Genomic DNA, 23569 nt, shown 5'->3' with positions numbered 1-23569 from the left:
CTTTGGCAGAGCAGAGGGGAAAGGGAAATTGTAAACAAATTCTGTACTGTTTCAAATAGGGTCTTTTTGGTAATGACGTGGGCAAAGCAATTCTGAAACAATTTTAGATAATATATAGAGTGGAACAAATGAGTAAATACATTGAGGCTTTCAAGGGCCAGAGTTCTCACTGAGCCAGAAAGGATATACAATTATGGAATGGGGAAAGGCAGGAAAGAACCCTGAGGAGACAAGTCGGAATTGAAAGTACTGATGTGAACTCATGATCTCTAAAATATGTGTATGTATGTGTATATGTATGCATATTTGCATGAACCTGCATACTTCCTCTGTCCTCTGAAAGAGTCAAAGTGCAAAAACATCCCAGGGGCAGTGAGCATATCTAGCACTCAGATCTTGGTCTCTAATATTATACCTCACTAAAAGAAACCAGGAATCCTCAGAGAAATACTGATTCCAGAGTTTTGGCAGGATGCGTACCGGATGAGTCTAGAACATCTGTTATGCCAGAAAGCAAGGAAGTGTTAGAGAAAAAAAAAAGAGAGAGAGAAGAGAAGGAAAGAAAAGGAAGCGTAGGTAGAAAGAGAGAGGGAGGGAGAAAGAAAGAAAAGAAAGAAGGAAGGAAGAAGGGAAGGGAGGGAGGGAGGAAGGAGGAAGGAAGAAAGAAAACTTGGGGGCATATCACAAGGACACAGGATCTACCTTGAAAGGTTTCATACTAAAAAAAGATCTGGGACAATTTGAGTACCAAAACAATCAGGTACCTAATTAATTCTAAACCACTGAAAAAATGGAAATTCGTGAGTCTATATTGATAATAACAAGATAACTAATAAGGAAGGAGGACAGGCTCTTATGGTAGAATGCTGAACTGAATGACAACTGGTAAGTGTGGAGGAGTGCTATAGTTGAAAAATTAGCATTTTGCAACTATTATACCAAAGATTCAATCAATAATCGTCCATGGATGCATAAATCTCAGAGGAAATTTTAATGAACAGGATACTTCCATGATCTTACAATGTCTCCCCACAAACTGGTTGGGGGGAAAAATAGTACACAGCGGCAAAAATAGGACAACAGCTTGACTGAGTGATCAGTTTAACACTATCAATGAAAGGACCTTGTTAACCTCCAGATGTGATACCTAAAATAAGGAATGTTCTGTTAAAAAGAAAAAAATGTCTGCTGCAACTACTGAAGCTCGTGCCTAGAGCCTACACTCTGCAACAAGAGAAGCCACCACCATGAGAAGCCCACACACTGCAACGAAGAGTAGCCCCAGTTCGCTGCAACTAGAGAAAGCCTGCGTGCAGCAACAAAGACCCAACGCAGCCAAAGATAAATAAATAAATAAATAAAATTTTAAAAATAAGTAAATGTTCAAAATGATCTTTAAAATAATTCCAGGTTCTCATTTCATATTTTCTGCACACATAATACTAAAACTAAATTCCAGTCCATGATACATAAAAGAGATACGCACTTAGGAATCATTTAAACATTTGATTATATATGTATAGTCTCTAATTCCTTTTCATCTTATTCAGATGCTCAAATATCCGTTGGATAACTGTTTACTGAGTACTTACAGTAGGCTATAAGTCATTTCATTTACCCTTTTAAATCTCTGCTACGCGTGTGTGATCAGCAGACCAGCAGCTTTAGCATCACCTAGGAGTTTGTTAGAAACACAGAATCTCACACGCAACCCAGACCTTACTGAATCAGAATCTGCACTTTAACAAGATCTTCAGGTGATTCTTATGCACATTAAAGTTAAATAAGGGCTCCTCTAAGTGACTTAATAGATTTATTTCTAGCTCCTACTAAATCTGGTGCATGTAGAGTGATTCCCCAGAGCAGCTCTCTTCCATGCCATGACTCATACTTCTTTGTTTTCTCCATCTCAACTCACCGCCTCCACAGTCATCAAGACAAGGTAAGAGAGAGCAGAGAACATGGCACAGGATATTTTATGGTAGACCTGGAAATGGCTTGTGCAACCTCTAGCCCAAACTCCATTGGCCAAAACTGAGTCACAAGGCCCCAGTCTAACTGCAAGGAGGCTCGGAAATGTAGTCACCTTATGTATCCACCGAGGAAAATGAATAAAGTTTACTAATGGATACTGTGGTATCTCAGAAACACCATGGAAAAGCTGAATAACCAGGCCTGAGCAAAGTCAGAGCAAGGAGAATTATGATGAGGACCATTAACAGAAGTTCTACTTCTCTCAGTTCAAATTCTAATGCCAATGGCCAGCCAGTAAACTGGCTCACCTGGCTCATGTTTTATCAAGAGGTTCACTCTTGGTCTAATCAGCTGGCAACTCAAAGAAAAAAAAAAGCAGACATAAACTGGCAAAAATTTCAAAGTCATCTTCATCCCAAGCAGCACCACCCTTTTATACAATTCCAAATGAAACAAAGACCTTCTCAAAGTTTATTCAAATCTTTAATTACAAAAAGTGATACAAACTTTGAAAAATACAAAATATATAAAGTACAAAAGGATATCTTCCCCCCTCCAAGTCCCATCCTCCAAAAGTAACCATATTAGAATTCTGGGGTGTTCTTCCAGACCTCTTCTACACACACAAGTACATACACACAAAAATTTTATTTAAAATACATACATTGTTCTACAACTTTATTAACCCAATAATGTGTTACTGACATCCATCCACATCCATTGTAGAAAGAGATGCACTTCAATCTTAACAGCTACATGGATTCTACAATACGGCTGCACCGTAACTTAACCAGTCCCTATTACTGCACATTAAAATTCTCTTGGGCTTCCCTGGCGGCGCAGTGGTTGAGAGTCTGCCTGCCGTTGCGGGGGACACGGGTTCGGGCCCTGGTCTGGGAGGATCCTACGTGCTGCGGAGCAACTGCGCCCGTGAGCCACAGCTACTGAGCCTGCGCGTCTGGAGCCTGTGCTCCGCAACAAGAGAGGCCGTGATAGTGAGAGGCCCACGCACCGCAATGAAGAGTGGCCCCCGCTTGCCGCAACTAGAGAAAGCCCTCGCACAGAAACGAAGACCCAACACAGCCAAAAATAAATTAATTAATTAATTAATTTTAAAAATAAATTAATTAATTAATAAAATTCTCTCTCCTGGGCTTCCCTGGTGGCGCAGTGGTTGAGAATCTGCCTGCTAATGCAGGGGACACGGGTTCGAGCCCTGGTCTGGGAAGATCCCACATGCCGCGGAGCAACTAGGCCCGTGAGCCACAACTACTGAGCCTGCGCGTCTGGAGCCTGTGCTCCGCAACAAGAGAGGCCGCGACAGTGAGAAGCCCGCGCACCACAATGAAGAGTGGCCCCCGCTTGCCGCAACTAGAGAAAGCCCTCGCACAGAAACAAAGACCCAACACAGCCAAAAATAAATATAAATAAATAAATAAATAAATAAATAAATAAAAGATTACTATAAAAAAAAAAAAACTCTCTCCTTTTTTCTTAATTACCAAAATGCTATACTATCCTTGTGCAACCATTGTTATTTTCATTTGTCAGAATCCCAAAAATAGGGTCAAGAAAACATAGTGCTCAATTTTGCTAGGTGCTACCAAATTGCCCTCCAAAGGGGCATACCAATTTACATGCCTACAAATGTCGGAATGCTCTCTAGTTCATATCTGTGCTAACAAGGAACATAATAGACACTTTTTTAGAGTCATTATGAGAATTAAGTGAAATACTATTTAAGGTGAAGCGCTTAAAATCATGCCTGTCGTTGCTTAGTAAGTGATAATCAATATTAGCTATTGAATAATAATTTTCAGTCATCATATACTGTGGTAACAAGTAAATGGAAAATGGCTCTCTTACTTTCCCTTAATAATCAAGGTTAATCACCATCGCAAGTCCCTTGACTCTTAAACGACCAGAACCGGCCAGAGTTAGAAGATGGGAAGCAAACGTTGAGCAAGGCATCCTAACAGAGAGGCACTAACTCCATACTTTGGTTCCTGATCCCAATATATCCTGGCAGGTTACAAGAAAACCAGAACAAATATTGTTCATGGTTCACAACATACACTAGAGAACAAATCTGAGCCTCTCCAAATGTCACAAAAGACATGTACAGTGTTTTATAACAGTAGTTCTCAAAGTATGGTCCCGGGACCCCAAAGCCCTTTCAGGAGGCCCACGAGGTCAAAACTATTTTCATGATAATACTAAGATATTTTTTGTCTTTTTTATTCTCTTTCTCTCACAATGTACAGTGGAGTTTTCTAGAGGCTAAATGACTTGTGATTTTACAATACACTAAATGCAGGAGCAGTTCTGAGAATCTGAGGGTGTTCTATTAAGCCAGACATTAAAGAGACATACAAAAATGAAAGCAAGTGAATTTTCTCAGCAAATTTTCTTTTGTTTTGCAAATACAGTCTGTGTCATTAAAATCCTGGTCAAAATGCAATGATTCATTGTGTTTAAATCCAGTCGTCCCTTGGTATCTGCAGTGGATTGGTTCCAGGACCCTCACAATACTAAAATCCTCAGACGCTCAAGTCCTTTACGTAAAACGGCACACTATTTACATATAACCTACACACATCCTTTTATATACTTTAAATCATCTCTAGATTATTTATAATACCTAATACAATGTAAATGTATGTAAATAGTTGTAAACAAAAGGTAAATGCTATGTAAATAGTTGCCTTTGCACTGCAAATTCAAGTTTTGCTTTTTGGAACTTCCTGGACTTCTTTTGTCCCCTGTATATTTTTGATCCATGGAGGGCCGACTGTATATAATTTCAAAACTTATCAGTTTTTATATTTTAAGCAGTAAAATCAATAAATATAACCACACTGCTTGCATGGTTACGTTTTGTTTAAACCCCTGCAGGGCCCTAAATAACTTTTTTTTTTTAAACCCTCCTATGAAATCTTTTTCTACAATTTTTAAGAGGGTAAAGTGGTCCTGAGACTGCAATTTGAGAACCACTGGTGTATGAAATCAGTTGCCTCAAATGACAGCGTAAGTCAAGAGCAGTCAAACCATAGGTATTAGCCCGCTGCTTCAATTCTTTCTGTGAAGGTCAGAGCCAACCTTGTAAGGCATACCACGGCTTCACAGAAGATTTCAGTGGGTCTCAGAGATGGCAGTACAAGTAGAAAAGGCAAATCCAAGTGCAGGAAAAAATGAGTGTTCCAATGAGAACAAATCAATGATCCCTCCATGACAAAAGGGTCTAAAATAAAAACCTGACACCAGCTGGCCAGGATCCCAAACATGTGCTGCCATTTGGGGAACTCAGGATCCCTAACAAACTGGGCACTCTGTACCAGTAGAAGCCACAATAGCCATGGTGAGAGAAAGTGTGCACTGTTAAGTTCTAGGCACCAGCCTCCATCCCTGTCCCCATGGTTGCTCTGTTCTTGAGCCCTCGAAGAAGCACCAGGCTGTCTGAAGAAGGAGAACTTACTGCTATCCACAAAGCAGGTCATCCTGCCTGATTAAGAACGTCCTCTGCTGTGGCATTCACATGGACCAAATGTTTTCAGGCTCAGGGCTCTGCCATACAGCCCTTCACCAAACTTCCGTGCAGAAGAAAAGGAAGAAGCAAAAGAAACAGGAATTATAACTCCCACTTAAAAAGAAAAATGGAAGTCATATCCAAAGAGTCCTTTCCCAACCCACCTCATTATCAATCCTTCTACTTTATTTTACTCTAAGTCTTTGACCCTCCAGTAAGCCCATCAGCCATTGTCCAGGAATGTGCAAATCCTGATTTCAATGCATCTCTCAAAGGTTCTTCCCTTGAGAAGATTCTGCTAGTCTTTCCACCTTCCAAGCCCATCCCCCCAGGAAGAGTCTGCAACACCACAGCTGCTCACTTGCACGTGGTGCTGGGATACTTCACAAAATCAGCTGTAAACCCAGAGAATGTCTTTTATACACTATTTGAACAGAAGTGAGCGCCTCCCTGTCTCCACTTGGCTCTTTCTGGTCAGCCCTTAAACCCCGGGTCAGGAAGCCAAAATGGGAATTCTGCCTTTGTTGAAACTATTCATTCCAATGCCTAGCATTCTTGGTAATTTCACTTATTTAGAAGATTCATCTAACACCTCAGCCTCTCAGTTTCCTGATCATTCCAACATTTTTCTTATTCCCTACCTCAGCCACTTTCTGCATACCCTAAACCCTGTTGTACCAAATCACACACTACCTCTAAAGCATATATGTGTCAAGTCATCCCATCCTCTGACCACTCCACCATTTCTTTGAGCACATCAGGTCCTCTAATCCATTGCTTCCACCACATTTCACTGTCCATCACCTTCCTCATGACCTCGGTCCCTAGCTTAGAAATATGGTCCATGATTACACTGTTCCTTGCCCACGACTTCAGCTTCCTGCCCCCTCTCTCCACCCATCATGGTAACCAGGCAGTCCTGGGTGAGCCCAATTCTCATAGTCAAACTGCCGACCACTGGGAGAAAAAAGCACTAGTCTGCTAACTGCTCTCACTGTAAATAAATGAACAAAAGTTTTAAGTGGACCCTTGGCACTTCCCAGCAACCCCACTATATTTTCCTAAGCAATTCACTTTTCTCTCCTAGTAGAATATTTCAGACCTTCTCCTCTCTAAGACTCTGTCACTCAGCAACCACCTCCCTAGTTGTCCTCAAGCCTTTCAGGCACTGCTGTTACCTTCTCAGGCACCTCTTCTTCTTACCCCAGTATAAGAAGGTATTCCCTCCTGCTTCCACCCCAGGTTCAGTCCTTGGCCAAGACGGATTACATCATCTCACCAGTGTTCTTTTTTTGCCCTTTACTGCCTGATCATATTTACCCACCCTGTAGCTCAAATGTAGTTGCTTTATTTTCTATAATTGATCTAATCTGTCTCATGAACATGGGGCTGTTTTTTCTATAATTAATCCAAGCTTCCTCAAGAACACTCACCCTAGTAAATAGCCAAAAATGTAATATTTGCCAAATAACATCTCAGTCTCTTCCAGTTAATATTCAGACATTTCAGTTTAACTCCTTACCAGAGCTGGTTTAAACAGTCGCTTTCAGGTAAATATTTCTCCAAGTGGGGCTTATGGGACATCCTTATGGTGGCAAGACCTCAGATCTTGACGTCTCTATCGATCCTCACTGGTCTCTGCTGCAAGGCAGTGATCAGGTCCTATGGCTGGACTGGTGCCATCTCACCTTTTGGGATGTCACGCTGCCTCCCATCTCTGGTATCCATGATCCTGACCTAGAGTCACACAGTCCTTTGTCATGATGTCTGCTGTTCCACCACGCCTCTAAGCTCGTCCACATCCCTGAAGTGATATGAGAGCACTTCAGAATCCCCTGCTACCACAGACTCATACAGCCAGGCACTTTCTCTTACCACTGCTATGCCCTAGCCCCCAATGTTGGCACAGCACCAGCCTACACAGCTCTCAAGATTACAAATAAGGAGCAGAGCCAAAGGTCTTCTACTTTTTTTTTTTTTTAAGGCCTTCTACTTTTGATTGCCCCATCAACCCATTTAATACCCTCACCCCAACCCCAGAACTTTGGCCAGACAAGGAAGGTCAGAACATATATTTCTCACAATCTGTTTTCCCAACCTCTATCCCCTGCTTCCCATAAGCCACCAGGGCTGAAAAAGATGGACTTTCCACTTCCAATTCATTCTCCTTCCTCCTGGGAGGCACTAAGCCTCATACTCGGCTTTAGTGATGGAGGAAATACCCTCTTTACCCTACAGAAGAAACTATCATCAGAGTTTGCCATGGAAGCTCTTGATATGGAAACTGCAGGCAACTTGGAACTTTAGAAAACCAAAAACAAACAGAATGATTTTAACTTCCCCAAAATATTATCCCTTCACAACTCCAACAGTTAGCATCTCTTGTGTACTGGGTCCCAGAGACATAAAGATTAGACTTAGGTCACTGAAGTGGGGAGACCTACAAACAAAATAATTACAATGGAATTTTATGTGCTATATATACCAAAACAAACAGAAGACACAAATAACCCTTGTCAATCTTCTCCAGCTCCATCAAATTAAAAATGTATGCAACAGCAGAAAAAGGATAATATAAATTATTTCAGGTCACAATTTCATTGTCATTTAATCTTTCTCCAATGTATATACCTCATTCCTTCCTACTCACAACACAAAAAACCAGAAGCCAATCCTTCATGAAAGGAAAAAAGCAAGAGAAGTCATGAAGCAGGTTTAAGTTTCTCTATTAATAAAAATAAATATGCAAGAACTAAAGCACTAATCAAAACAGCCCAAGGCCAAAGGAAATCAGGTAGAATCTTATAACAATAAATCATCTGGAGACTAATGAAGTAATTACAATAAATACCTGTTCTTTTATTTTGGTCCCCCCCACTTCCCATGGAACTGTTGTTATTCGTTACAAACTAATATTTTCATTCCATTTCTTAATTCAAATGGTAGGCAGCAAAAGGACAAAAACAACTAGAGAAGAATTCTGCGAGATGTTCATACTACAAATTAAAAGCTTACTACATGCCAGGCACTGGGGTTTACAAAAATTGAAAGACATCTACTCTTAAGGACTTCACACCTAATGATAAGAAACAAATTTTACTTACAACGTGATAAGGAACACAGAATTGTATCCCCCCAATGATGAGCATTCAATATTGGTAGAACACTGCATAAGACAACGTACCAAAGTTTGATTTCTCTAACACTATCCTCAGGCTGCAGTGATTCCCAACTAAGCACTTCAGAAACACAACAACCACTGAAGCAGAAGTGTTCAACAGAGCTCCTACTACTAGAAGCACTAGTTCAGCACTTGTGAACTATGTCCTAGCAATCCAAAACTAAGTGCAAATATTTTTGTGTGTGTAAAGTACAAATAAACAAGTATTAGTCCAATATAAAAATATCCATTTGTTTGTTTTAGTTTGTTTTGTTTGGATCCTTGGCATTTACTGATATTACCTTTCCTATGTTTATGTTTGCTGATTTCCCCATTATAATATGAATATGGTGGGAAGTAGAACCTGCCTCCTTTCTTAAAAGCCGAGAAGGCCAAATACTCACCTTCTCAACTTCCCTGGTAGCTAGGATGCAGGCAGTGACCCAAGCTCAACCAATCCAAGACACCCACTGAGAACTTTGAATCAGAAGCTAATATCCGGAGTTCCCTGGTTGCCTAGTGGTTAGGATTCCAGGCTTTTACTGCCACGGCCTAGGTTCAGTCCCTGGTCGGGGAACTGAGATCCAGCAAGCCTTGCGGCACAGCCAAAAAATTAAATAAAAAAAAAAAAAAGAAAGAAAAAGCTAATATCACAAAGAAGCATGGTTGAGCTGGCAACTTTCCAGCAATAACCAGTTTCCCAAGCAGCAGTGGCGGCGGCAGTGGTGGCAAGAATAGCAGCAGCAGTAGGGTCCAGTGTCATAGTGCTGGCGATACATGCTGCAGAAGCCAGTATTACCAGGCAGCATCAGAAGGAACGTACTCTCCAGGTCCCAACCCCATCTACTTCTGAAGTGCAATTCTGACTGTGGAACTCCCTTGGTTCCTGCCCATTTTCAGAGCTGGGTTTCCTCTAGACTTTAAAAGGATGCTGAGAACTCCCCAAAACTCTTTCATGAAATTCATTTTTTTGTTTAAATCGTTACAGTTCTTGTTAATAAGAAAAATAAGTGATAGCAGTAATGGAACTGTATGGTAAATCAAGAAGTATGCCACATACAAAGGGCTGGGTTTGTGCAGTCTATTTGGAAAATGGACAATTCCATGTTCCATGTGAACTCAAGTTCAGCTCTGATAATTCAATTAATAATTTGTCATCGTGTATTCATTCCAAAACTTTTCTATTCCAACTACTAAATAACTTGGCAGTCTGGTTTTATCTGCAAGATGATCCACATCTTCATCAATTAATGTTATGAGACTTAAGAAAATGCAAGTTCTCTGTTTTGGACTACATTCAAACTCTAGAAACACCTCCAAAGGATTTAACAGGATGAACATCCCAGCTTTCTCTCTAATTTGCTTGAATGAGAATCAAAGGTCTATAACTTTCAATGTTGAAGCCTTCAGCATTTCATTCCTTGAAAGGAATGAATTGTTTTCAACCATACAGTTTACAAAAGCTTCAAGGTGTTCTCTCCTCAATGAATTTTTGTTGTTGTTGCTGTTATCATTACTTCAGGAAGCAACAAATACAATTAAGTAACTTTAAAATACGAAATTAAATAAATTCCTCTCTTATGAACCAAATAAGGACATAGTACTACTAATGGTCAAGCTACTGATTTGAGCTTTGCACTTACCCCCTCACCTCCATCCACCCCAATCCCAGACTAATAGGTCTGGAAGAGCAGTCATGGAAAAAAAATCATCCCGGCCATCTCAAACAGAGCTCTTCTCCTTGACATATAATAGGAGCTCAAGAACAATTGTTGCTTGAATACAATTCCTATGACTGTGCATACATATTACACATTTCCATAAATTGCTCTTCCATAGCACTTTACATTGACCCAGTGCTTACAGGCTTATAAAACACTTTCACATGAATTCTTGCATCTAGATAGGTGGTTACGAGTTAGACCTGCCTGCACAGGCATTAAATGCAAAGCACACCATGGAACCTCAGTAACTTATGCTCCTACAAGCACAGTACTGCATCTCTATTTCAGCCCTTCTGATACACTGTAATTAATTATCTCGCTCACTTATCTGCTCCTTAAGGATTCTTAAGGACGTCCCGTTCATCTTTGTATCCCCAGGCCAAACAGAACCTGGACCACAGGAAGTGCTCCGTGAACACCAAGATTCTTCCGCGTCCTGCGAGCCCCGCACTTTCTTGGCGAGGCCTCGGCTGTCAGCCTGACTTACACCATCCGTGCTCCCACTCACCCCCACCTCCGCCAACTGTGATTTCCACAACGGCACCAATGAAGCTTATCGCCCGAGACACAGACTTTTTTGTTCCTCAGCAAAACTACCCACAGCCCAACGTTTCCCCTTAAGTCTGCCCACCGGCTCTCTCCAGTTACTACGACGGCGGGGTGGGGTGGTAGCGGGTACAGCTCTGCCCTGCAGAGCTGCAGGGGCTGCGCCTGGGGTCCCTCCAACCCCCGCTGCGGCAGCCCAGGGGACGGCCAAGCGGAGTCTGTCAGCTGCGAGGCGCCCCCGGGAGCCGCGCATCTGGGGAAGTGCGGGGCTGGGCATCTTGGCAGCACCGCCGAGACCTTGTGCAGCCACGGCCAGGGGGAGTCCCGGGGAGGGCTGCACCCCCCGGCGCCACGCCCTCAGCACCCCGGACCCCGCACTGCTCTGGACTCAGGTGGGCGAGGGAGGTACGTACCCGAGGAGGCAGCGGTCGCAGACGACACCACGACTCCCCTTGCACACCGTGTACGCCAAAGGATCCGAGCGGAAAAGCAGCTCTCCGGGGCGCAGCGGCGCCAACGCGCGCAGCCCGTTTCCCCTGTCGGCGGTGCTGAACTTTTCCACCTTCGACGGCTCCATTCTCGCAGAGCTCCCGCAGCTCAGGCGTCCACCGCGTTTCGCAGCTGGCGTCTCGCTGGCTGCCGGGAGCCGGGCGCCTGCGCCTTGCGCTCACGTACCCCGAGGGGCGGGGCGGGCGCGGCGGAGCCTCTGAGCATGCCCAGATGGAGTCTCGAGGTTGGTCCCGCTGGCCGGGGTGAGGGCGTTGATGGCCTTCCCACCTGCTCCCCCCGGCCTTTCGGACCCGAGGCGGCTCCGCGAGGAGAGGCGGTGTTTCTCCCCTCCTTCATTTTATTACGATAATTTTAATGCAGACGAGAAGTTGAGAGCACAGTGCAGTGAACACCTGTATACCCTCCACCTAGATCAAACAGTTCTTACCATTTTGCGGTTTCTGCTCATTTTCTCCCAGTATGTTTGTACGCATGTGTGTATGTACGTGTGTGTGTTTATAAAAGTTGTTGAACCACTTGAAAGTAAGTTGCTGTGTTGAACCATTTGAAAGTTGCAGATGTCATAACGTTTCATAACTAATACTTTACATCATGACATGTCATAAATACTGTAGCATGCATTGCCACAGAATAAGAACAATATGCTATGCAACTACAACGGACAGGGACTGGACGCCGGAGCGGCGGCGCCATGAGGTCCCTCCCCCGCCTGCTGCTGCTTCTCCTGCTGCAGTTCCCCGCCAGCCTCTTACTCCGAGGAGATCCTGGTGGCTCACTGGCAGCGGCTCGACATCTTACAGAAGATGAAGAAACAGTGGAAGATTCTATAAATGAAGATGAAGACGATGAAGCAGTGGTGGAAGATGATGAACCCACCTATTTGGCCGAAGATAAAGAGGAAGATGATGTATCTGGTGAACCTGAAGCTTCACCGAGTGCAGATACAACCATCCTGTTTGTGAAAGGAGGGTTTCCAGCAGATAACATTGTGAAGTTCCTGGTAGGCTTTACAGACCAGATTTTATTGTTGAATCTCTAGACACCTCATTCCGTTATCTTCAGGAGTACCAGTGTTACATCCAGAATTTCACAGCTCTTCCTCTGAACACTGTAATGCCGCCCCAGAGACAGGCAGTTTTTGAGTACTCCTTCATTCCTGCAGAGCCCATGGGTGGAAGGCCCTTTGGTCTGGTCATCAATCTGAACTACAAAGATTTGAAAGGCAACATTTTCCAAGATGCTTGTCTTCTATCAAACAGTTACAATTATTGAGACAGAAGATGGGTTAGATGGAGAAACAATCTTTGTGTATATGTTCCTTACTGGTCTTGGGCTCTTTGTTGTTGTTGGCCTTTATCAGCTCCTAGAATCTAGAAAGCACAAGAGACCCATACAGAAGTAGAGATGGGTAGGTCAAGTCAGAATGATGTTGACATGAGCTGGATTCCTCAGGAAACTTTGAATCAAATCAATAAAGCTTCACCAAGAATGTTGCCCAGGAAACAGGCACATCAGTGGGATCTAATGAGTAAATCCTCCTTTGTGCAACAGTTCGGTCTTTACTTAACCTGCACTAGTGTTTTTCAACATGATGGGAATTAGTGCAGAGAAGCCCTATCACCATAGAAAGCAACTACTACTTATGTGTGGACTGAGCAATCAGAGTCAATAATATTGGTGAAAATCCACTGCATTTATTTTTCTAAAGTAACAAATCTGGGGACTTCCCTGGGGATCCAGTGGTTAAGACTCTGCACTTCCACTGCAGGGGACACAGGTTCCATCACTCCTCGGGGAACTAAGACCCTGTATGTCACATGGTGCATCCAAAAAATAAATAAATAAATAAAGTAACAAATTTGAAGTTTTTTAAACCATTAAAATCTATGTGTGTGCGTGTGAGCAGTTGGTCTTACCAGAATCATAGTTAACTACCTGAAGCATGCCTTTAGAATACTAAATATAATGCTATTGTCTCTTCCTTTTGGATGTTTTCTGACATTTTCCCCCAAAACTCAATATTTGCCCAATATGATTATAGACGTCCTGCCTTGAACTGTTTTTAAAGAAAACAATGTTTTTTTCTTAGAATAGCTCAAATCCCAATTGATGGCACACCTTTGCATGTTGTTGCTGTTTTACAACTAGTATTCTAAAAGCACAAGCAGGAGTAGCTGCTTTTTAGCAATAAAAGTGGTTTGGTATTTTGCTGCTGTTTACTATAATGCGCACCTTCAGAAACCTTCCCAAATGAGTTCAAGGAATTTGGGGATCTCTAGCACCAAAATTGGGAAACATGAAAATTCTGGGTTTGATATATAAAACCAACTTCTCTCTTTTAAAAAGAAATGGGCTTCCCTGGTGGTGCAGTGGTTAAGAATCCGCCTGCCAACGCAGGGAACACAGGTTCGAGCCCTGGTCTGGGAAGATCCCACATGCCGCGGAGCAACTAAGCCCATGTGCCACAACTACTGAGCCTGCACTCTGGAGCCCGTGAGCCACAACTACTGAGCCCACACACCTAGAGCCCATGCTCTGTAACAAGAGAAGCCACTGCAATGAGAAGCTCGCTCACTGCAATGAGGACCCAACACAGCCAAAAATAAATAAATAAATAAATATTTCAAATAAAACAAAGGGAGGGAGGGAAGATGTAGGGAGGGATGGAGGGAAGCAAGGGAAAATGGTACGTTTGTGGAAAGTGAGTTGTCCATTGTCCTATTTCTGACCCAAGAGATAGCTCTAGAATGATTTTAGACCACTCTTTTTTTTTAAAAATAGATCTTTATTGGAGTATAATTGCTTCACAATACTGTGTTAGTTTCTGCTGTACACCATATGCATACATATGTCCCCATATCCCCTCCCTCTTGAGCCTCCCTCCCAGACTCCCTATCCCACCCCTCTAGGTGGTCACAAAGCACCGAGCTGATCTCCTTGTGTTATGCTGCTGCTTCCCACTAGCTAACTATTTTACATTCGGTAGTGTATATATGTCGATGCTACTCTCACTTCGCCCCAGCTTCCCCCTCCCACCCCGTGTCCTCAGGTCCATTCTCTGTGTCTAAGGTACATTTCTCTTATAATTAGTGATGTTGAGCATTGAGCATCTTTTCATGTGCCTCTTGGCCATCTGTGTGTCTTCCTTAGTGAAATGTCTATTTAGGTCTTCTACCTATTTTTTAACTGGATTGTTTGTTTTTTTGATATTGAGCTCCATGAGCTCTTTGTATATTTTGGAGATTAATCCTTTGCCTGTTTTTTCATTTGCAAATGTTTTCTCCCATTCTGAGGGTTGTATTTTTGTCTTGTTTATGGTTTCCTTTGCTGTGCAAAAGATTTTAAGTCCCATTTCTTTATTTTTGTTTTTATTTCCGTTACTCTAGTGTTTTGTTTTTTAAGAGATCATTTTTCTCTCCTTAATAGAAGCATCTTGCTTTAGAAAAGTTGCCTTGGTCTACAGACTATGCCAAATTCCAACTAATCCTAATCTGTTAAAGAGTTGGATAATTGTTAATGGCTAACCAATTGCTTTTTATCGAATCTTTGGGGTATTTTGGTTGTTGATTTTTTTTAAGTTAATCTGAAGAACTCCAAAATTTTAAGCACTTAAGATCTCAGAACCAAAATTAATTGGACTTCATAAAATTCCTCTTAGTTACCCTTGCCCTAGGTAGTAAATTAAATTTGGCATTATTGTCAGACTGGATAAGTAGTACAGTAAAGTAGTGTGAACAAATAAGAGGCTTTTCCCCTCTGTCTTTAAGCCATATTCTCCCACATATATTTTGTAAGGAAGTGGTAAACGAAAAAATTTTTAATAAATTTTAAAAATATTTATTTATTTACTTGTTTGCATTGGGTCTTAGTTGTGATGTGCCAGCCCTCTAGTTGTGGCACTCGGGCTCCAGAGCACACAGGCTCAGTAGTTGCAACGCACGGGCTTGGTTGCCCTGTGGCATGTGAGATCTTAGTTCCCTGACCAAGGATCAAACCCCTGTCCCCTGCATTGGAAGGCAGATTCTTAACCACTGGACCACCAGGGAAGTCCCAGTAAATGAAATTTTAGTAGCTGTTTAGTTCCTGATCTGTCTTCATTATATTGAACTGACCCCTCTTTATTATAATCCCCACCTGCACCCATGCCCACACAAAAAACAAGAAAACAGAACACAAATGAAAAATCTTTCCAAGTTGCTTAAGTATTTAAACATCTGAGCCAAAGCTGATGACAATAAAACAAGTTACTGTATAGCTGTTAATCACTTTGCAAGTAGGACTAAGGACTAAGGTGTCAAATTAACTATATTGGCAATGCTGAGCTATAAACTTTCTATACATGTAAAAACAAAAAAACTACAATACTATCCATCTAAGAAAATTACTCTATAATAACAAGAAAAAAACATATTCACTTTAAGAATGGCTTTGGTAACTTTTTCTTAAAAAACCGGAATTGCATTTTCTTTTTCATGACATTGACTCTTTCAAGATTCAAGCTGGGGCTTCCCTGGTGGTGCAGTGGTTGAGAATCTGCTTGCCAATGCAGGGGACACGAGTTCAAGCCCTGGTCTGGGAAGATCCCACATGCCGCAGAGCAACTGGGCCCGTGAGCCACAATTGCTGAGCCTGCACGTCTGGAGCCTGTGCTCTGCAACGGGAGAGGCCGCGATGATGAGAGGTCCATGCACCATGATGAAGAGTGGCCCCCACTTGCCACAACTAGAAAAGGCCCTCACACAGAAACGAAGACCCAACACAGCCATAAATAAATAAATAAATAAAAATTAAACTTTAAAAAAGATTCCAAGCTAACAGCCACTATGGAGAACAGTATGGAAGTTCCTTAAAAAATTAAAAATAGAATTACCGTATGACCCAGCAATCCCACTACTGGGCATATACCCAGAGGAAAACCACAATTCAAAAAGACACATGCACCCCAATGTTCATTGCAGCACTATTTGCAATAGCCAGGTCATGGAAGCAACCTAAATGCCCATCGACAGACAAATGGATAAAGAAGATGTGGTACATATATACAATAGACTATTACTCAGCCATAAAAAGGAACGAAATTGGGTCATTTGTAGAGACGTGGATGGATCTAGAGACTGTCATACAGAGTGAAGTAAGTCAGAAAGAGAAAAACAAATATCGCATATTAACGCATATATGTGGAACCTAGAAAAATGGTACAGATGAACTGGTTTGCAGGGCAGAAATTGAGATACAGAAGTAGAGAACAAACGTATGGACACCAAGGTGGGGGAAGCAGTGGTGGGTGGGAGTGGTGGTGTGATGAATTGGGAGATTGAGATTGACATGTATACACTGATGTGTATAAAATGCATGACTAATAAGAACCTGGTGCATAAAAAAATAAAATAAAATAAAATTCAAAGATTCAAAAAAAGAAAGATTCCAAGCTAGGATTCTTGTTAAAATGTTCAACATTCTGTATTTGCCTATTGTTTCCTCCTAGTGCCATTTCACTTGTTCCGCTATTCCCTGTATTTCCTGTAAACTTCAGACTAGATCTAGATGTTAGAAACTAAAGGTCTGATTTGATTCAAGTTAAGTGTTTTTTAGTAAAAACACACTACAAATTATATATTGTTCACTTCTTATTGCATCACATCATATCAGAGTGTGCATAATATCAGGTTGTCCACTATTAATAAAACTAAGTTTGATCACTTGGTAAAAGTGGCAGCTGCTAAAACTCTTCATTGTAAAGGTACATTTTACCTTTGCAATTGGTAAGTGATCTATGTGGTGATATTCCTGCACTGTAAGAATAGCCTGACTTTCACAACCTGGAGAGGCAAACTTTTGGCACTTCCTGAAATAATCTAGAAGTGGCTGTGCTGTAGTGGAAAGAGCAGTGAGTGAGGATTTCAAAGACATGGATTTGAGTCCTAGTTCTGCTGTGTGACCTTCAGCAAATTTTCCAAGCCTGTTTATTAACTTTATAATGAAGATAATACCTTACAAAGTGATGAGAATAAATCCTATGAAAGTATTCTGAAAAATCTTTAATTCACCTTACAAATGTAAGGAATCATTATTCTGAGTTAAAGCTTTTACGTCTGTAAGTATAGGATAATGTCTGAGCACTCACCAGCACTACTAGTATAATCATCTCATAACACTGCTTAGCATTAAGAATGATACATCGAAGGAACTCAGAAACCGTTTCCTGAACAAAATAACACGTCCTAAGGAGTTCCAGAGAACCAGGGGCTAATTCTACCATAGAATATTCCCAATTACTAGAGCATGTGAAAAGAGTTCTCCAGGGGAACATTAGGCTGGGCTCCATACTCAGAGACGGAATGACCTACTCTTTCCTATTCTGGGATGTGGTTCCAGCTACCCGGACATGATCCCATTTTCTCTAATGTATGTCTTGTTCCCAAGACCCAGAAAGTCAACTGCCCCAGATCTTAGAGGAATGTGCCATTCCTTCAGTCTAACTTTCTCCTAGTCTGTGCATATATATGTTTCTCATTTCCCACTGGTTGGAACTTGGATGCAGGGCTAGTGGTGAGCCATTACCCACCATAAACAAAAAGGCAATATCCCAGAAAACGATGGAATGAAAAAGGAAGAGCCCTACACCCCTGACTGTTCACCTGGTTGGACATTTCCATAGGAGAGACAGCTTGGTTAAATAACCCTTATTTTGGTCTGTGTTAAAGAAACAAAACCAATGTCATCATCTTTAGCCTCTTTTGTACCTAAAGTGTAATACCTGGGCTCTGCCCATCTGGCCTTCCCACTGCAGAGTTATGGAGGCCTTGGGGAGCTCTGGCTGCTAGCAACTACTTTGAAGTGCACCAAAAATAAGATGGATTAATGGATAAATAAAGAAATGGGTAAATATATAGATATGTAGAAAAGCCAGTATAGTACAGTAAGTCCCCCACATATGAACGAGTTCTGTTCCGAGAGCACGTTCGTAAGTCCAATTTGTTCATTAAGTCCAAAAAGCTAGCCTAGGTACCCAACTAACACAATCAGCTATACAGTACTGTACTGTAAGAGGTTTATAAAACTTTTCACACAAATAGTACATAAAAAACAAACACAAAAAATAAAGGAAACATTTTTAATCTTACAGTACAGTGCCTTGAAAAGTAGAGTAGTACAGTACAACAGCTGGCATACAGGGGCTGGCTGCAAGTGAAAAGGCAAGAAGAGTTACTGACTGGAGGAGGGAGAGGAGGTGGGAGATGGTAGCGCTGAAGGATCGTCAGCAATAGGAGATGGAGGGCAAGCTGCAATTTCACTCATGCCTGACGTTGATGGCACAGGTTCTGGTTCCTTGCTGGATTCAATTCTATCTACGCTCTTGAAAAAATGATCCAGTGATGTCTGGGTAGTAGCTCTTTTTTCTCATCATAGAGGACATGGTAGAACTGGATTGCATTCTGAACTGCTGCAAACTTCGTGTACCTTTCTATGTTTGGGTCCTGTGCCTCAAAAACTAACAGTGCCTCCTCAGATAAAGAAAATCCCCTTGCCATTTCTTGCGTCCTGAATCTCATCAGTTCTTCAGTTACTTCTTCCTCTTGTCTCTCTTCGTCCTTTCTGTGGGCCTCCAATTCCATCAGGTCTTCATTAGTAAGCTCCTCGTGTTGCACAGCAAGGAGTTCAATGAAGTCGTCCTCTTGCAGATCTAGCTCCAGCTTCTCGCTGAGGGTCACTAAGTTGCTGAAGACCTCTTTGGACTCCTCATTCACCTTCTCAAATCCATAAAAATTGTGAACAAACTTTGGGCAAAGGTTCTTCCAAACCCCATTTATGGTGACAGCCGTAACCTCACTTCAAACAATGTCAATGTTTTTTATGGCCTCGTAGATGTTACAATCCTTCCAAAATTGTCGCAAGGTTGCTCCTGATTCATCACTCACCTTTACTGTCTGACAAAAAGTGTGACTTAAATAATATTTCCTTGGACTTGAGGACATGAGGAGGGGGAAGGGTAAGCTGGGACGAAGTGAGACAGTAGCATGGACATATATACACTACCAATTGTAGAATGGATGGCTGGTGGGTGGCAGCCTCATGGCACGGGGAGATCAGCTCGGTGCTTTGTGACTGCCTAGAGGGGTGGGATAGGGAGGATGGGAGGGAGACGCAAGAGGGAGGAGATATGGGGATATGTGTATATGTATAGCTGATTCACTTTGTTATAAAGCAGAAACTAACACACCATTGTGGGGCAGTTGTACTCCAATAAAGATGTTAAAAAAAAAAAACCCAAGGTCAGCAGAAAAAAAATTTTTTTAATAAATAATTTTTTTTCTTTAATAGATCTTTATTGGAGTATAATTGCTTCACAATACTGTGTTAGTTTCTGTTGCACAACAAAGCGAATCAGCCACGTGCATACACTATAACTCCCTGTTCCATAGGTTGGATGAGCAACATAGTATTCAGTGGCAGGTGCACTACTTTGATGTTGGGATTAAAGCTGCACGAGAATGCAGCGTGGCCCAGAGCACTGTCCAGCAGCAAAAGAATGTTGAATGGGACATCCTTCTCCAAGCAATATTTCTCTACCTCCAGGATAAAGTGGTGGAAAAACCAGTCCTGGAATATAGCCTGTGTAACCCAAGCTTTGGGTAACTCTTCCACACAACAGGAAGAGAGCCCTTGGCTATGTTTTTAAGGGCTCTTGGGTCCTCTGAATGATAAACTAAGAGAGGCTTCAGCTTCATATCGCCAAAAGCATTGCCACCAAACAATAGAGTTAGTCTAACCTTTGCTGCTTTATAGCCTGATATCAACTTTTCCTCCTTACTGATGTAACTTCGGTCTGGCATCCTCTTCCAGTATGGTCCTGTCTCATCCACATTAAAAACGTGTTCGGGTAAATACGTGCCTTCATCAACAGTTTCTCGAAGCGTTTCAGGAAATTCCTGGGCAGCTACCATATCCGCACTTGCTGCCTCACCACTTACTTTTACATTGTGAAGGTTGGCTCTAGCCTTGAACCCATGAAATCAGCCATGGCTGGCATTAAAAGATGCACCCTCTGATTCTTTGCTGTGTTTCTTCTTTAAGTCTTCATAAAGGCTTTTAGCTTTCCCTTGAATCAACATTAAGCTGAGCAGGACTCAAAGCTGATGCTGATCCTGCATCCACACGCTGAGAAGTTTCTCCATCTCCTCCATCACATTTCCACGCTTCTCCGATATTATTGTTGACATCATCGGCACACCAGACTTCCATGTTCCATGATCTTGTCCTTGTTCTTTAGAATCGTGCTCTATCACAGCTAATAACAACATATGTTACTTTTTCTGGATTTTTTGTTGTTTGTATTTATCAGCTTTTAAAATTTTATATTTTCGTTATTTTTTTTCTTATTCCAAATATTCCCTTTTGTACTTATATTTGTTTTTTAAAATTTTTTATTTTATTTTATTTTAATTTATTTTTGGTTGCATTGGGTCTTCGTTGCTGCACGCGGGCTTTCTCTAGTTGCGGCAAGCGGGGACTACTCTTCGTTGTGGTGCGCAGGCTTCTCACTGCAGTGGCTTCTCTTGTTGTGGAGCATAAGCTCTAGGTGCACGGGCTTCAGTAGTTGTGGCATGTGGGCTCAGTAGTTGTGGCTCGCAGGCTCTAGAACGCAGGCACAGTAGTTGTGGCACACGGGCTTAGTTGCTCCGCGGCATGTGGGATCTTCCTGGAGCAGGGCTTGAACCCGTGTCCCCTGCATTGGCAGGTGGATTCTTAACCACTGCGCCACCAGGGAAGTCCCCCTATATTTGTTTTGTTTTAATATTTATTTATTTATTTATTTATTTATTTATTTATTTATCTGTGCTGGGTTTTAGTCGTGGCTAGCGGAATCTCCATTTCTGTGTGTGGCATCTTCGTTGCGGCATGTGGGATCTTTTATATAGTTGCAGCATGAGAACTCATGGTTGCGGTATGCGAACTCATAGTTGTGGCATGTGGGATATAGTTCCCTGAGCAGGGATTGAACCCGGGCCCCCTGCATTGGGAGTGTGGAGTCTTAGCCACTGGACCATCAGGGAAGTCCCTCCTTTTGTACTTATATTTGTATTCATTGTTTTGTATCCTTTTTCTTAAAAGAGATACCATTACCCAAAAGAACTGAAAGCAGGGACTCCAAGAGATACTTGCACACCAATGTTCACAGCATTACTCACAATAATAGTCAAAAGGTAGAAACAACCCAAGTGTCCATCTACAGATGAATGGATAAATAAAGTGTAGTATATACATACAATGGAATATTATTCAACCTTTAAAAGGAATGAAATTTGATTATGTTACAATGTGAATGAACCTTGAAAACATTATGCTAAGAGAAATAAGCCAGACACAAAACAACAAGTACTGTATGATTCCACTTATATAGGGTCCCTGGAATAGATATGTTCATAGAGACAAAAGTTATGGGCCAGGGGAGAGGGAGGAATGGAAAATTAGTTTAATGGGTTATAGAGTTTCTATTTGGGATGATGAAAAAGTTCTGAAAATATATAATGGTGATGGTAGCACAACAATGTGAATGTACTTAATGCCACAGAATTGAACACTTAAAATGGTTAAAATGGCATATATATATTCTTACCATTTTATTTATTCCACAATTTTAAAAGGGGCCTCCCTAAAGTCGTTTAAGCCTTAGGCCCACAAACTTGGATCTGTTCCTACCAATGGAATAAACAATTCCATAACACAAATATAACATTCTAAAATGAGAATCACATATTCAGTAACAGAAGGGTTAAGGGTTTTTTTTTTTCCTCTTAATAAATGAGATTCATCAAACTATTGGAAAATGGGAAGTTCTGCTTTTCAGAAATCCTAAATGATAAATCACAAACATCAGATTCCAGATTTTCTATACAAAGACCACTCAGAAACTAAAGATGGCTGACTCATACTATTCTTTAAAGTTGCCTAGGAGGGGGCTTCCCTAGTGGCACAGTGGTTAAGAATCCACCTGCCAATGCAGAGGACATGGGTTCAAGCCCTGGTCTGGGAAGATCCCGGATGCCGAGAAGCAACTAAGCCCGTGCGCCACAACTACTGAGCCTGCGCTCTAGAGCCTGCGAGCCACAACTACTGAGCCCACGAGCCACAACTACTGAAGCCTGAACGCCTAGAGCCCGTGCTCCGCAACGAGAAGTCACAGCAATGAGGAGCCCACGCACTGCAACGAAGAATAGCCCCCGCTCACCACAGCTAGAGAAGGCCCACACGCAGCCACGAAGACCCAACACAGACAAAAAAACTCAAAAATAAATAAATAAAATAAATAAATTTTTAAAAATGCTGGTAGATATATATTTTAAAAAAATGTTACCTAGGAGGGACCACATTATGGTTTAGACATATCACAGAAACAGAAGTCCAGAATCCCTAGGCACTCATTCCTATCCTGCACTCAACAAATTCTTGTGGAAGTTTCTTTTGTATGAAAACAGGAAAAGAAAAAGTTTATTTTAAAGAGAACTGGAGGATGTTATGAGAGTTTCATGATATGCAGTAGAGATTTCTATACCGTAAATAATAAGGAAATCCTGGAGCTGACCTTTTTTCTCAAAGTTTTGGAGAAATCTTCTTTGGAGAAGATTTGATGTTTCCAATAAAAATCCTTACTAATGTGCTTTACAATTAGCTTTCACCAGGAATCTAAGTTGAAATTTAAAAATATACTCTACTTGTTCCATTACTTTCATATCCTCACTTTAAATGAGCAGATAAAAACCAAGAAGAGCATAGAATGTTGTGCCTTATTCCCCATAAACCCAAACTGAAAGTTTAACACACTATTAGCAAGAGGTAAATTAAGTAGTAGTTATAATTTTTTTTTTTCTTTTGGCTGTGCAGCGAGGCATGTGGGATCTTAGTTCCCCGACCAGGGATCAGGATCGTATATGCGCCCACTGCGGTGGAAGCGTAGAGTCTTAACCACTGGACCACCAGGGAAATCCCTTATAAATGTTTAATACAGAATTACCCAGCAGTTTTAATAATAAACTGAATGAACATTTAACCAAGAATTACTGGATTATTTTTAAAGTCTATTACATATCTCATCAGGTAACTAGAATTCCTCTTTCAAGCCTTAGAATG

General features: G+C 41.7%; 1 protein-coding gene and 1 pseudogene across 2 annotated transcripts in view; one reads left to right on the top strand and one right to left on the bottom strand.

The window, feature by feature from the left end:
• Positions 1-11605, bottom strand: part of SMYD3 (SET and MYND domain containing 3) — a 714015-nt gene extending 702410 nt beyond the window's left edge. Inside the window, exon 1 of the mRNA XM_082341269.1 lies at positions 11344-11605. Coding sequence (XP_082197395.1) covers positions 11344-11507 — 164 coding nt within the window. The 5' untranslated portion in view covers positions 11508-11605. The remainder of the gene's footprint in view (positions 1-11343) is intronic.
• Positions 11606-11732: 127 nt separating this feature from the next.
• On the top strand, positions 11733-13967 carry LOC309605445 (translocon-associated protein subunit alpha pseudogene; annotated as a pseudogene). The gene has a single exon. The product of its transcript is annotated as a translocon-associated protein subunit alpha pseudogene (transcript).
• Positions 13968-23569: the final 9602 nt, after the last annotated feature.

This window comes from Balaenoptera borealis (assembly GCF_965194805.1).
Source record: "Balaenoptera borealis genome assembly, chromosome: 1".
NCBI lineage: Eukaryota > Metazoa > Chordata > Mammalia > Artiodactyla > Balaenopteridae > Balaenoptera > Balaenoptera borealis.
The sequence above is the reverse complement of the archived record's forward strand: the minus strand, read 5'-3'. Positions and strand labels throughout refer to the sequence as shown.